General features: G+C 36.7%; 3 protein-coding genes across 12 annotated transcripts in view; 2 read left to right on the top strand and 1 right to left on the bottom strand.

The window, feature by feature from the left end:
- The window catches only part of sec24c (SEC24 homolog C, COPII coat complex component), a 29251-nt gene extending 28332 nt beyond the window's left edge, over window positions 1–919 (bottom strand). For 3 of the 4 annotated variants that reach the window (XM_079594390.1, XM_079594392.1, XM_079594393.1), the window contains exon 1: window positions 751–904. In XM_079594390.1, the coding sequence (XP_079450516.1) occupies window positions 751–755 (5 nt within the window). In that variant the 5' untranslated portion in view covers window positions 756–904. Of the gene's footprint in view, window positions 1–750 lie in introns of all 4 variants that reach the window. The other variant, XM_079594391.1, reaches the window with a different exon arrangement.
- Window positions 920–929: 10 nt separating this feature from the next.
- On the top strand, window positions 930–5891 carry chmp6b (charged multivesicular body protein 6b). Its single transcript, XM_079594409.1, has 8 exons — window positions 930–1535; window positions 1729–1838; window positions 1944–2031; window positions 2168–2254; window positions 2363–2428; window positions 3205–3285; window positions 3381–3450; window positions 3542–5891. Exons 1-8 carry the CDS (start codon window positions 1473–1475, stop codon window positions 3595–3597), a joined length of 621 nt encoding a protein of 206 aa, XP_079450535.1. The 5' UTR covers window positions 930–1472; the 3' UTR covers window positions 3598–5891.
- Window positions 5892–10496: 4605 nt separating this feature from the next.
- Window positions 10497–15179, top strand: part of baiap2b (BAR/IMD domain containing adaptor protein 2b) — a 51713-nt gene continuing 47030 nt past the window's right edge. For 3 of the 7 annotated variants that reach the window (XM_079594396.1, XM_079594400.1, XM_079594399.1), the window contains exon 1: window positions 10803–11250. In XM_079594396.1, coding sequence (XP_079450522.1) covers window positions 11179–11250 — 72 coding nt within the window. In that variant the 5' untranslated portion in view covers window positions 10803–11178. Of the gene's footprint in view, window positions 11251–15179 lie in introns of all 7 variants that reach the window. The other 4 variants (XM_079594398.1, XM_079594401.1, XM_079594397.1 and 1 more) reach the window with 4 other exon arrangements.

Below are 15179 nucleotides of genomic sequence, written 5' to 3'. Positions count from 1 at the left end.
ATTTTAATGGATTTTAACAAAAAAACTTGCATTAAAGTTGTTCAGTTTAAGTGAGCATAACTATCTTGACAACTTAAGAAAACAAAATGATGCATTTCACTCCACGTCAGTGACTCTAACGTGTCTGGAAACCAGTGTCGTGCTTTCACTTAACGTTACATGCACACACATTTGGAAAATGTAAGCAAAAGAGAGGGACATGAGCGTGTTACGCGAATAAAAAAACAAAACAACTAAAATACATGAATATCATGATATTAAGAGACTCAGAGTAGAAGGAATGTCAAACAACTTGAGAAACTAAATCATAACATAAAAGTCAAACAGCAACAACACATGTGCTATTAAAAGTAAATAACATACTATTAACTGGGCCATTAAGTGACATTACACACGTTATGCTTTAATAAATAACTGTATTTTTAAAATCACTATGTGTCGTATGAGGACATTAAATCCACTCACTCTCTCACCTCTTGCTAAGCTAATTTGAGATGTTTACCGTTGCCGGTTATTAAAACACAATCAGGAAATGACCCACTTGGTCTGCCAACACGATCTCACCTCAATAAACCCTTATATCGTATGAATTACAGCAAAATGTGTCACTTTAATGGATTAAATAAAGATAAAACGCATAAATGACTCGACGCTGCGGCTCGCGCTGAATGTGCTAAGCTAAGCTAGCAGTGACAGGAAAATAAATAACCAAATAATATAACAAATATCTAGCGCCATCTGACAGCTCACCTCATAAACAGCTCGATGGGTTAACGAACGATTCGTCGGGACGCCGTTCCGGTTCTAAACGCCGGTAAACGCGACAAGGCTACCGTTCTTTCACGGAAAGAGCAGAGAAACAGACGTTTAATCCCTTCCTCACGCGCACCGGAAGAACTGAGCTGTATGCCACGTCCACATCCGGTCATGATGAAGTGGTAGATTATGATGGAGGACATTTAACTTTCACGTTTTGGACAAATAGAAATGTGGCATATAAGAAGTATTTTTTACAGAATTATCAGTAACTTGGTTGCTAGCTGACCCAAAGGTGTGGCTCAGTGAATTAGTCTATACAGACAACTAGGCTAGGCTTAGTCAAAGTCCCTAAAGCTCTAACCCTAAGCCATACTTTTATTTTGCACCGACAGTACTAAATATATACAGTAAAATATGTGGGATATTTGCATTACTGAGCAAACCTAACGGCCATTGGAACAATTTTATTAATGTAATAAATTCGAAGTAATAATAATTATTATTGTTAATAATAAAACAAGTTATTTCTATAGGGCTTTTATTTTGAAGGACATAACTTCCGGTAGGCCGGGTTGCTGTTTTCTTCCACAGCTCAGAATTCAGTGTTGCTGTCATGGACTTACAGACATACGAGGCTTATGGAATTACCATTTTCTAAATTTTAGAAACACCACCCCTGTCTGGACAGATAGTGGCGGGGATGCGGCATCGACATGGGAAATCTCTTCGGGAAAAAGAAAGCAACTCGGGTGACCGAGCAGGACAGAGCTGTGCTGGTGTGTTAGACAGCTGCTAACTGGCTAATAAGTCTTATGAGAGAAGTGTATATATACATATACAAAATATATATGAAAGTGCAGTTTATGTTGTATTATATAGAAAACTGCTCTGCTATAGGATATTTACTGTACATCTTGTCACTTTTTCGCTTTCATTTAATGTTTCTTTATTATTTGTGTGTGTGAGCAGCAACTGAAGCAGCAGAGAGATAAACTGAAGCAGTATCAGAAAAGGATCACTTTTCATGTAGACAAAGAGCGACAACTGGCCAAACAGTTATTGAAAGATGGAAAGAAAGAGTGAGTGTGATCATGTCTCTCTTCGTGTTACTTGTAGAACTAGAAGGTCTAGTTTTCTAAAACAAACAGAATCTTCCTTATAATATTTTGTGTTTGTTTGTTCAGGAAAGCACTCCTACTCCTCAAAAAGAAACGCTACCAGGATCAGTTACTGAACAAAACTGAAAATCAGATAAGCAACCTGGAGCGGATGGTAAATAAAACAGATCTTACATTGAGAATGTTAGATTTGACTCGTTTTAACATGGTTGCCCCTTTTTCTGTATTATTTATTTATTTATCTGTCATTATTCATGCATATCACAATCAGATCTATTTTTGTTTTACAGGTTCAAGATATTGAATTTGCACAAATAGAGATAAAAGTCATTGAAGGACTGAAAGTTGGCAATGATTGCCTTAAGAAAATGCATGAGGTATGTAATGTGAAATTAAATGTTATTCTTGGCCGTGTTCAGCACAATGTACTGGTTAATTGAACTTGTACAGCCATATCTCTATTCATTTTTTTTTTCTGATGCCAGATGCTGTCCATAGAGGACGTGGAGAAGATCATGGATGAAACACATGATGCCATTGAGTATCAGCAGGTACATTTTACTTTTCAAAATCTAATTTGTAAGTTTAGTCTAAGCAGTTTATGTAACCGGCCACAGTAAAAGTTATAAGACCCTTTATCGGAATACATTTAGATATACGGTAGGGTCCAAGGCTTCTCTTTTGCATGTTTTCATTACTAATTATATTGTTAATGTTAGCATAATTTGAGTGGAAAACTGAATTGAAAAATTAATACAATGTGTTTGGTATGCCCTAAAATCTGTTCAGCGCTCACATGGTCAATGTCACACATTTATTAATGTGTATATTTCATGCGTGACCTAATAATAATGTTTCTTCAGTTCTCTTAAAAACTTTTTACATTGAAATGTTTCTAAATTTAGATGAAAAAGTCTCCCACTGTACTCCTACAGTTGGATTTGTATGTTTTAACAGATTTCTCTTCAGATTGTTACGTGCAACACAATGATCTTTTACTGATCGTTATTTGAATTTATTGAAAGTATAACCCCTTGACATGTAACATCTCATTTTCGAGGGGCACATGCGAGAGAAATATTTCGACTGACATCAACTTTGTGTCAAAATAAAAAAAATAAAAAAAAAAGTCTAAAGATGAGCAGCCATAAAAGGCTATAATGATCTGTTATACTCTCTTGTGCTCAAATCTAGAAGAACTGAGAGTTATCTGGATCTCACTCGCAGACACACTGGGTCTCTTGTGTGCTTGTTGCTATTTAAATCAACTGTGCACGATGTACAAGTGTTTTTTCCCTCATTCCTGATTGTCTGTGTGTGTGTGCAGCAAATTGATGATATGCTGGCGGGATCTCTGACCCAGGAGGATGAGGAGGCTGTGCTAGCGGAGCTGGAGGCCATCACTCAGGTGTGTACATGAACACACTCTGACAGCCCTTGTTACTGATGTTGTGTCAGCTGCTGTTTTTTCATCTACCTTATACTTCTCCTGTTTGTGCTCAGGGAGACGCTGACCTTGAACTTCCTGAGGTGCCTGAAGAAGAGCTACCAAAGGGTCCAGAGCAAGAGCCAGGTCTGTGTTTTCTTCTCCTTTTCTGTAGTAAATACTATGCATAAAGTGCACAGTATGCAAATGCTTAGAAAACATGTTTGTAACGTTTCAGTGCGGGAGAAGGAGAGGGCGAAAAAGAAACCAGAGCGAGAAATGGTGGCAGTGTAAATAAAGACCTGTCCATCTGTCGTACCTCCATGTCTTCTCTCGAGCCATCCCACTGGAGACCCCAAGGGCTCATCCTAAACAAAACTGAGTGATTAACAGTCCTCCTCCTCGTTCATGTTGAAGACCCTACATCAATGCCATTTTTTAAAATTGTATATACACAGCATACTGTACGCCATTTAGTTTAGTAAGATGATCATTCTGAAGATCACTCTTAACAGTGCCTGGTCTTTCTAATCACCCTACAGTTTTGTCTGATCTTTCAATTATATATCAAAGGCATATCATGTCTAAGCTTGTCACTTCTTAATGCATGCATTACTTTTATTATTACAATCTCTGTTAAAAATGATTCCCAAACTTTAGTACGCCATGTTTTGTCACAAAGAACATAAACCTGAAGCGTTTCCATTATGAGCATAAACTTTTACAAAATTTTCACTGTGCTTTAAGATGTCATTAAAAACTAAACTTATGACAAGCCTGGCTTAAGAAGTAGTTAAAACTGATTCATAGATTGATGAGGGATAAATGCAGGTATACTACAACAGAAATGTAATTTTAAAGTCAAAACCACTTCTGAGTCATTGCATTATGTATGTTGTACACAGAGTTTTGTTTTTATGAAGTTTACATGCATAAGATACAAGGACATTATGTATAGAAGCAAAACTAATCACATTGTCCTTTTTGTTTATTTAAACTAAAATTTTCCCAGGTTAGCACTCTTTTACTGTACTATGAATTCGCTGTTCATTAAGTACATTTCATTACGTTTCATTTAGTAAATATGCAACAATGGATTTTATGTAATCATTTTTCATCACTGTTGTGCCTGCACTCCCTGCAGGAAACGGCATGTATATGTAGCAGCCACTAGGCAGCAGTATTATGCAAGGCATGTTTGCTACAAGGCTGGCAGTTTGGCAGAAACGCGGCGTGCTACTGCAGGTAGTTATCATGCATTTCGCCAAATGGTCTCAGATATATCACTTCTTAATTATAGAAACAAAAGTACACAAATAAGATGTCTTTATTATATTCTCATATACACTACCTTTCAAAATGTGGGCAATGTATGGCTATATATTTTTAAAAGAAGTCTTATAATTTCACCAAGGCTGCATTTATTTGATTAAAAAATACAGTAAGAATTGTTTAAATTATAACAATTTAAAATACCTGGTTTCTATTTGAATATATTTTAAAATAAGATTTATTCCTGTGGCAAAGCTGAATTTTCAACAGCTATTACTCTTAATTATTTTTTAAATCAATGTAATGCTTTTAATCAATATAATGCTTCCTTGCTGAATAAAACGTAATTTCTTTAAAAAATAAAGCCCAAAATGTTTGCATAGTAGCGTACACAGTATGTCTACATTATATATATAAACAATATAATAACTAGACGCAGCATTGACATTTAAATGGGGATGTTTTCTTCTGAGGATACAAAGACAATAAATCTCAAACTCAGCTCAGATTTGCCAAGATAAAGTCTGCAATCAAAAATCAAAGAACTGTTTTTTAACTAAATCATTTAGATTTACAGCAAATGCATTTCATGTTACAGCCTGTTCCAGAAGAGTGCAGATTTTCTTGAACAAGCTTAAGTATAGACCATTGTTTGAAAGGTATTGACCTAAAACCAAGTACCTGTATTGCTTTGTTGGAAGTCCATTGTCTGGAACCAGGCAGTTGGAGCTGTGTGGGGCTGCTCTTATCTCGCCTGACACAAAGCACTATGGGAGTGGGCGGCTGCCCCACGGGTCTGAATGGCTCCACCAGAGCTCAATGTGAAGCAGCTTCATACTGTTACACTGTCAGACAACGGACTTTGATCAGTAAACATATGGGGGTGTGAATATTGTGCAGTGAAGACAGAAACTGGGTTTCCTAGAAACAGAAAAAGCTGATATGTATAATGAGTTATAGCACTCCTACACAATTTTTACTTTAAAGTCTATATCCGAATATGAAACAGCTTCTAACTTCATTTTTATCTTAATTAAATAACATTTGGCCTTTTCTCATTCCACATTTCAAGTTTTCCCTTAATCACAGCGGTTCTGAAGAGATGCTGGTTTTAGCTGTCTGTATTGATCTCTGTTTTGCTTTTTATTTACCCTTTACATTCAGTCTTGATATGTCCAGTAGATAAGACTTTGACTGTGATGTGAAATCAATCGATGTGGCCTCTAGACAGAAGCATCTCTTATGTTATTCGCATTTTCCCATGAACCTTCATGAGCTGTGTATATGCAACTAACTGAAAAAGAAAGGAAATTGTCCATTGTATCAGATTCAATTTCTTGACCTTTGCAATCAAGAAGCGTCGCACACCAAATGCAGTTTACTCTCTCGCTTGACCTTTCAAACAGGGAAACACTAGAACTCAGTCCGGCTCTTCGGGATACCTTCCTGTGAAATTTAGCTCCAATTGTTATCAACACAATCTAACTAATCAAGGTCTTGGGGTTCAGTCGAAAATGACATGCAGGTGTGCAACAACACAGTTTGAACTATAATTGTAAAGCTTTTTCCATCAGAACAGCTGGAAAAGGAGTTGTCAGGGCCATTACCACCGTAGTGTGTGGCCACGTTCACACATGCAAATATCTTTTTTGATTAAGGTCCAAATCTTGTGGTTAATATTACTGTATAATCCTATTGGAATATTATTTAATGCATGCACATCTTACTATAATACACAGTGTTGGGAAAAGTTACTTTTATAAGTAATCTTTCACAATATTGCATAAAAAAGTAATTATGCGTTATTTAGTTACTTTTTATGGAAAGTAATTTGTGATGTTACTTTTGCGTTACTTTTTCTCACCTGGGTTGGGCTTGCTTGCTTTTTAATAACAAAAACACAAATGTACTATTTTTGGCTAATGCAAAGGCCCCTTAACAGCAAAAGTGAAATGAATAAGCCATGAAAGAAGTGCAAATTCACTCCTGTAGAGAGTCCAACTCAAACCTTTCAGCTGTAGCCTACTGCAATTCTGGATTTCGGAAGAATAGGATGCAGGAGAAGAAAGTTAAACACGTACTTTTATCAGCAATAAAAAAATGTGATATTTAGACATTTTTGCTTATTATTATGGTTGAATTGGATCGCCGAAGGTTGGCAGCTAAAGGCATTGCTTAATGGGATGGCTAATGCTATTTCATGCATTCTGACCATGATTCTGACTCATCTACATCTTTAAAGAGTTTGATTCCCCTGCTAAACATGGCCAAAGTTTTTTTTTTAAATTGAGCTGGACGTATGACGGAGTATTTCTGTCCTAAAAACAGATTCGTGTAAGTTTAGAAGAGTTTTTTCGTGTATTGGCCCATAGACTGTATGGTGCGCTCAAGTCATCTAGTAGGCCTATAGATCGTATTTACGAGTTGAACGCCACCACAATGTTGTAAATACCAGTGGGAAGCTCGGGATTTCTTTAAGGTATGGCCTTGTATAACGTCATAAAGGACGGAATTCCTTGTATGGGTACTTCTCCCGGAAAAGCGCGTGCACACATCAACCAGAGCAAGAGCAATGCCCATAAACTTCAACAAAGTGTGTTTTTTGGTTGTGAGGGAAATAAAACATGTTCAGCTTCCTAAAGAACCCAATGTTACGGTAACAGTGGATGCAGTTAGTTTTTCCGAGGCAGCAACGGAGTTGTGCAAGTGTGTTTGTTTCTTCTCGGTATTTCGATGACAAATGTTTCATAAACAAGGCCCAGTTCGATGTTGGATTTGCAGATCGTTTGAAACTGAAAGATGGAGCGTTATAGTGCTAAAATATCCCGGTTACGAGTCGGAATTACAGGCGGTAAGTAACATGAAATGTCTGTGTTTTGTTGGCAATCGGCGCGTGCATGTAAACAACATGATCGTATAGTGAATCTGAAGGTATCCAGGGAAAATACAATGATGTATGTGCGTGACTCTTTAGCTCCGCCCACGGCACGCCCCCAGGAGCTCGGCTGTATTCGGAAAGAATCGGTATACTGTCTTTTATAAATCTGATAAAACTGTAGACTCTCTTCGGAGATATGAAGGATGCAATACTACTATAGGTACTCAAGAAGATTAACATGAGATTGGCAGAAACTGTGTGTGTTATGTCCCCTTTAATAAAATAAGATTAAATTCATAAAGTATATTTGTGTTAACATATTTAATTATTGCAAGTTTGCATAATCTGTTTTTTCATTCAATATTGTATCTGTATTTGTGCAAGTGAGATGAGAACTGCATGCTGCTCATATTTAGTCTAGAAGTAGGCCTAGAATAACCATCATGTTTACACAGCGGCAGCGCACACAACACCTCTGCACTTCTGATTTCTCTCAACAGGGGGGCAGGAGAGGTTTCAGTCAATACATGGGAAAACATGTAACTTGCATAATAATATATTTTGTTGTAAATTTAAAAGTAATGCATTACTGTTTACTTGAAAAAAGTGATCTGATAACTTGCTTGTAATGTGTTTCCTCCAACACTGGCAGCAATACATGCTATACAAAGTTCAGAAAGGAGCTTGCACACATAATAGTAGAACATTTCTTACACACAAAACACTTTATTTACAGGCCAAAACTTTTTTTTTTGTAAGAAATGTTCTATTATTATGTGTACAAGCTCCTTTCCTTGTTGAACGTTGATATGTTTTAGAGCTTACGCACCAAAGTAATTTTTTTAATTACCTGACAACTTTACAACTTTTTGGCTGTTATTCTGGTTGTTTTTGACAGCAAAAGAACAACCAATTAATTATTATTCATGTCCTTATTGATAACATAATGCTGCAATCAATTGCAAAAGGTTTATAAAGAAATAAAGAAAAAAAAGTAAAGAAAAATGCTTGCTCTACTAAATGTATTTTTTAATAGCTTGATTTTTTAAAACATATTATTATCATTTTTAAATTAATTTATGAATGAATGTTCATTTACAGTGGATATTTCGGACATGTTTACATGACCCAACATTCAAATTATTATAGCCACATAATAGTTTTTATTTTTAACATAACCCGAAATATTGGCCTAATCTAGCAATCATCTTAATGTCTATTGCCAGGCTTATACACGATTAATAGAAAATATTACCGGATGAGAAAACAAAACCTTGAATTGAGGTGAATATTAACCCAAATGTCTTCTGTAGAGATGCTTAATAGTTTTTTTTGTTCGGTTTATTACTGCGAAGCTGCTTTAAAAACTAAAAATAAAGCACTAAATACTTAATGTGTTTTGACGACAAAAAAAAGAAGAAATATTCTTGTAAGATTTTTAAGCATCTTAAATGATCTCATCAGGTGCCCTAAATCCTGAATATGAGGTTTTATTATTGGTTTGTGGTGTTGTAGTTCTCTATTCTAAGATAGCAGAGAGAGGGAGAGTGCAGCAGGGAGAAACTGTGTGTTGGTGGTGTGGGTAGAAGCTGTTGAGAGATACAAAAGGAATCCCTGCCTGCATCACACGCACAGACCCACGCATGAAATGCGCAGTGCCCACTACTGTAGGCTACTCATCTCATCCTCCTCCTGTCCTTGGGTGATAGTTGTACTATGAGTGATGTAGTCATGACGCTTGATTCTGGGAATATAGGCTAAAGCAAATGTTTCTCAAAACAGAAAAAAGTCTCATTTAACCTCAAATTTAGAGATAGATTTCTCTTTTTACACAAAAATCCTGGATTAAATAACACTAATAGCTCGTTCATAAAATAATACGAAATCTGTGACGTTTTTTTCTAACTGACAATGTGAAATTTGACATTGTCAGTTAGAAAAAAACATCACAGATTTCGTATTGTTCTATGAACGAGCTATTAAAGTTATCTAATCCTGGATTTTAACACTTGTCTCGTCATCGTCTCATTTAAAATTAAATTTATTTGTATGATGTTTTTCACAATATGATACATATTGTTCTAAAGATAATTTTTTTTTGTTTACTAAAGCAAAAGTGTGTTCGACTTGAAGTAGCGCTGTGGCTGCGCAGACCGAAAGTACCATGAGAGCGAGTAGCTATGTCCTATACTTCAAGTCGAACACAACTTTTGCTAAAAATTAATAATGCAATCACTTGCTCATTTCACACACTTGCATGTCGCCACGACAAAGGGTCAGTGTCTTTTTAGGAGGTTTCAAAGATTAAGTTCATTAAAATTTATTAAAAATGCCCCCCACTAAAGAGTAGGGCTGTGTCTGAAACCGCCTCCTATAGCATACCCTTAAATAGGGCACTATTTGAGGGGAGAGTCATTTGCATTGGTGTCCAAAACCATAGTGGACGTTCTCAAGTGTACTCAATCCCATACTGTACCGCAATAACGAGTGCATAACCGATGTACACTCAACGGCTAGAGAATAGCCTACCCATAATGCACTGTGACTGTCGGGTCCTTAATCGCATTCTCTCTTGAGGTTGGGCTATTTGTTTTGAATAAGTAGCCTACTTCACGTTCTATATGGTATGAATTTGTGTAGTATGAATATAATCTGGACGTACTGCATTCACTATGTTGTCATTATTATGTGACCTATGGTCGCTTCACTGCAATTTATAGATCCTCTCCCCTGGCCTCATGGGATAGTAAGTCCATTGTAGGGCCTATGCACACATCAGAATCTCGCCGGAAGTAAGGCATCCGGGTAGGCTACTCTTTGCTAAGTCTTTAATGAGTGAATTCGGGCATACTTCTTTTGTCACATACTGCTTGTCAGTCACATACGCCTACTAGGCTATAGTAGCCTATGCGATTTCGGATATGCTAATATCATAACGGTATAATTAATTTCCTTTTTAATTGATTAAATTGTTTAATTGGTTTAACATGCTAGTTTCCATGACAGAGTTCAATATAGATAGTCATTATACTGGAGCTGCCAATTTGCTAAGTTTCAAATGATTATTAAGCAGCAAGCACGCAGCATGCAAAAGCGGCAGCCCTTCCGGCGCAATCATTTTCATTCACTCCTTCAATTGTTGGCTTAATATGAAATGGGATATAGGAGAATGAGGGTATAGGGGGCGATTTTGAACATAGCTATGGTATCCATAAAGGACAGACTGTTCCTGACACCCTTCTACACTGCGTAACGACGCGCCAAACATGAACGCTGATAACAGGCTACTCTTTGCAAGCACGCGACGTAATGTTGTAATAAATGGTCTCACATCTGACTGCAGCTCTTTCACTGCCCGCGTTATGTAGTAACGCGAACGCTTCTGTTATAATAACCAAGAAAGAAAGCTTTTTTGTCGCGTCGCGCCGCCCGCATTCGCAGTGTAGAAGGCGAAGAGGAGAGGCGGAGTCCGTTGGAATATCAAGCGCAGTTCCAGTGACGAGGATGAACGCGTACGGTGGATTCCCGCCACTCCGGCGGCTGCGCGTGGGCATCAGTGAGAGAGTTCCATATAAAAGCTCCCGCATCCTCCTCAGCCTCTGACACTCTCTGTTTGAACGATACAGTGTCTCCTCTTCTTCTTCCTCCTCCTCCTCATCCTCATCCTCCTCCTCCTGTGTTGTCTCGGAAACATTTTCCTGCAGTAGAAATTAAAATTCTCGTCTATGGTTCTGACTCAAGCTTCCAAAATGTCCCGGACCGATGAGGTGCACCGTATAACGGAGAATGTCTATAAGGTGAGTTTCACTGTTATTATTGTATAGGCAGATTTATATAGTTTTATATTTGTTATTACACTGCATTGGTTGTATTTTATGTATTCTCGGTTATATTTATGTCTATTAATATTCTAAACTTAATATAAAATTATGTAAATGCAAAGGGTTTCTCTTTTAAAGTTACTTGCTGATTAATAACTTGCTTAAAGGGACAGTTCACCCAAAAAGGAACATTCTGTCATCATTTACTGTTCTAAACCTGTCACTTTCAATTCTGGGACCTAAATAGCCTAGAGATCGTGAGGGACTGACAGCCTCAGTCACTATTCACTTACATAGCATCTTTTACAATGAAAGTAAATAGTGACTAATAGATTATGACAGAAAGCATCTTTTACAATGAAAGTGAATAGTGACTAATAGATTATGACAGAAATCATATTTTACAGTGAACTAGTCCTTTAAATGATGCAGACTAGAGGCTCGTGTAATTAAAGGCATACATATCTGGTTTCAGTGTAGAACCAGTTTAGCCAAATACTTGAACCTGACATCTCACCTGCAACTCACTGGGAGACAAGTGAGTTTCGGGTGCCTTTGATTTAATCTCTTGTGGAGAGTGTAAAGATGTTTTTAGAGTTTACTTTTGTGGATATTCCTCTGGTTTTGTTGTTCTTTCATGTTTGGTATTTGTGAAAAGCTTAATATGTAAATGTTTTCCCTGTTTGTAACTGTTGGTTTGTTTTGCTCTAAATGAGTTCTCGGTTTGTAATGTGGTATGAAGCTGATTGTGTAAAACAGATGGAGCATACTGAGTCCCAACAGGAAAGAGTGGCTAATGCACTTCCATGGATCCCCACGGCACGCGCATACGAACGTACATTAACTTATTTTCTCTGCCAGCTTTTCCCCGGTGGAGCTCACGTCTGTATAGCGTAGCCTACCTCTTTGAAACCACCTGACTCACCAAACTAAACCTTGGTGGCTGCTGAGGCTGACCCAGTGAAGCGTGTTAGTCCAATCCTGCAGACATCTGTTAAGGGACTTTAATGTTTAGGCTGTTAATTCCAACCCATGGAGCTAATATCCTTGGCTATAGGAAGGGACACTATTATTACATGGGCAGGGATGGCATTTTTCTGAACTTTTAACTTTTCTTTGGGTTCAGAGGAAAACTGCAGAATATTTTTTCCTGCAAGTGCACCTATTTTAATGCCAATATTTTAATGTGAAAATGAGGCGTCACGGCATACATTTCGTCTTGGGTATACAAAAACATTCACAATAGCAAGTTTTTCTTCTTTTAAAATCACCTTTTACTATTTATTTATTTTTTACAGTTATATAGTCCTGCGGTGTGACATTAATTTTGAAATGAACAAATAGTAAATAATATGTGGTCATAACATTTTTATGTTAATTTTGATTATTATATCAAAATTAGGATAATATATATTGGATAATAATATTAGTTGAGTAAAGCTTGTAAACAAACATCTAGGCTATAAAAAATAGGTTTAGAATAACTTATTATGTATGTCACTGCATATTATATAATTTTTCATATTAGACAATATATAGTACACAATGTGTACAAAATGCATTTTTAACGCTCTCCAAAATGTCAGTCATCTCTAGTAGATTACTTTTTTGCAGAGCTGACTTGTTACTGTTAGGATTCTTGTTTCTTCTGGTTGGATATATGGTACTTTTAATGGCAGGCTTTGGAAAAAACATCTGATCACATGTTCATCTGTGCTTATGAGGAAATGACAACCTGCAGCATACAGTATGTGAACAAACAGGAAAGCTTCTCTCACTTGGAAAGGCTCATGTGAGGTTGAAATGAGTCAAAATGAGGTCATGGTAATACCTCGGGTCCTAAAGGAAGAAGTTATTTCTCTTGTACTGTAAGTCTTACTTATGGAGATACATTTTTCATGAGCTTGGAGAAGTTGCGTAACCGGCCAGAAGAAAAGCTTAAGTTTAATAACTGGACGTTTCTTGACCACGTAATCCTCCTTCAGGATTATTTTGCATGCATTAGTATTATCTTCTTGTCGATGGCAGAAGTTTCAGAGTATTTACAGTGAAACCATCTCCAATGTTTTTATGACCTTTGATGAAAATTGCGACTTTTTTTCCTGCTGGATTGTACTTGATTGATTGTTTCAGGATTAACTAAAGACATCAAGCTTACGCATTACCAATGTTCTTTCATAGATAGGATGATTTTAAACAGGATGAAGTCATATTTTATAAAATTGACTACTTCAAAAAGACACTTTAGAAAGTAATTATCTCCAAGAATAATGACTTTAAACCTCATTATATCATTAATTCGATATTCTAGCGTATGTTGTGTTAAGTGTAGGAGCGGTGAGAAGTGGGAACTGGGAACGTAAGTCATTTTTTTGGTTGTTTTGTCCTTTCAGACTTTAAGTGGGAGAATTTTCTTTCCTCATTGGGTCTCTTGGCTTCTTTAGGCTCTGTGATTTGTATAATTATGGGTATTGTGAGGCCGCAGTGGGGTTCTCTATTATAAGAAATAAAGAGACAGCGGATGCAGTGGAGCAGTAAACTGCACTCACTATAGAAGAACAAAGTAGTGGGCCATTTGACATTATCAGGCATCATCTTTCACTTCAGTGATTCTCAACTGGGGGATCGTGATCCAGAATTGGGTCGCAGGTCTGTTTAATGACAGACAGCATGGCAAAAACTTGTTAAATTAAAAAAGATGCAATGTAACATTATCTTATGTATCTTTTGTTGTTGGATACATAAACTCTATATTTTGTAGTGATGCACTGACATTTTGGCAACTTAAAATATTTGGCAGAAAGAGCAAAAAAAAATAAAAACAAAAGTTAACTTTCCGTTTCGGCCAAACAGTTTGGAAGGTCTGAAAACATCGACAGAAACTATGATGTTTAATTAGTGCTTTCCTGGTGACACATTTAACCGTGTCAGTGTCTATATGTGCAAACAAAGTGGATAAGGTAAACATACCAATGTGTGGACGGTCTTCACCGTGACCGGAAAGCATGATAGAATAGCAACAGTAAGAATTGTTTAGCTGAAATACAGAGTCGGCTCATTGCCGAAGAACTTTAATACAACTTGTTTAATTTATCACCTGAGAACATGACACCCAAGTTCATGAATACCAAGTTCAATTATCCAAACATCATTTTTGGTAAAAAAAAGAAGATAATTTTGCTACAAGTTAATTTACCGCGAATAAGATAGATGCCAACGTGTACAGGTAACTTCCTTTATCCTTGATTCCTCAAACCATGAACAAACTTTTCTAGAATTCTAGTCAAAGTAAACCTTCTTTTTAATGGTTCACTCGTCTTGAACTTAAATAGGATAGACATGGTTTGTGCTGACTTCAGTGTGTTTGGTTTACATTGAAATATTGGACATTTTCAGTCCCATTCAGCTTATGTCATGTTTATAATTTTGCAAGGTATTGGCAACCCGACACATTAGCAAAATTGTTTATTGTACAACATTTTGTACAATAAACAATTTTGCTAATGTGTCGGGTTGCTACTTAATGTCCAAAGTAAAATCTGGGTTCCGAAGCAAATCTAGTTGAGAAACACTGTTGATCATGAGACTGCATAGCGGTCTTTTTAATGCCTTTTTTTAACTTTTGTTACATTTTTCTACACTTATTTTGGGGGAGAAATCTATGAAATTGATTTAAATTAGATTTACTACACTATTATTTGTAAAATATGATCAAACTGTTTAATCAACACAGAAGGCACAAAGCTTGTGTAGAACATGGTGAATGACAAGCCTGCCAATTTTTTGGAAATTTGTAAATTAATGGAGTTCCAATGTCTCATGTAAAACTGGATCTGATGGCAATTTCTTTTGTCCAACTTCATGTGTGATTTTGGGAGCATGTCGATGTATGTTTGTGTGTACGC

Source organism: Phoxinus phoxinus (genome assembly GCF_949152265.1).
Source record: "Phoxinus phoxinus genome assembly, chromosome: 21".
Classification (NCBI taxonomy): Eukaryota; Metazoa; Chordata; class Actinopteri; order Cypriniformes; family Leuciscidae; genus Phoxinus; species Phoxinus phoxinus.
Note: the sequence above shows the minus strand (reverse complement) of the source record. Positions and strands in the feature narration are given on the sequence as shown.

Excerpts from the sequence above, each read along its gene's own strand:
- chmp6b (XM_079594409.1), top strand. The coding sequence starts at position 1,473 with ATGGGAAATCTCTTCGGGAAAAAGAAAGCAACTCGGGTGACCGAGCAG. Across the intron at positions 1,536-1,728 it reads AGCAGGACAGAGCTGTGCTG|CAACTGAAGCAGCAGAGAGA; the intron begins GTGTGTTAGACA and ends GTGTGTGAGCAG. Across the intron at positions 3,286-3,380 it reads AGCTGGAGGCCATCACTCAG|GGAGACGCTGACCTTGAACT; the intron begins GTGTGTACATGA and ends GTTTGTGCTCAG.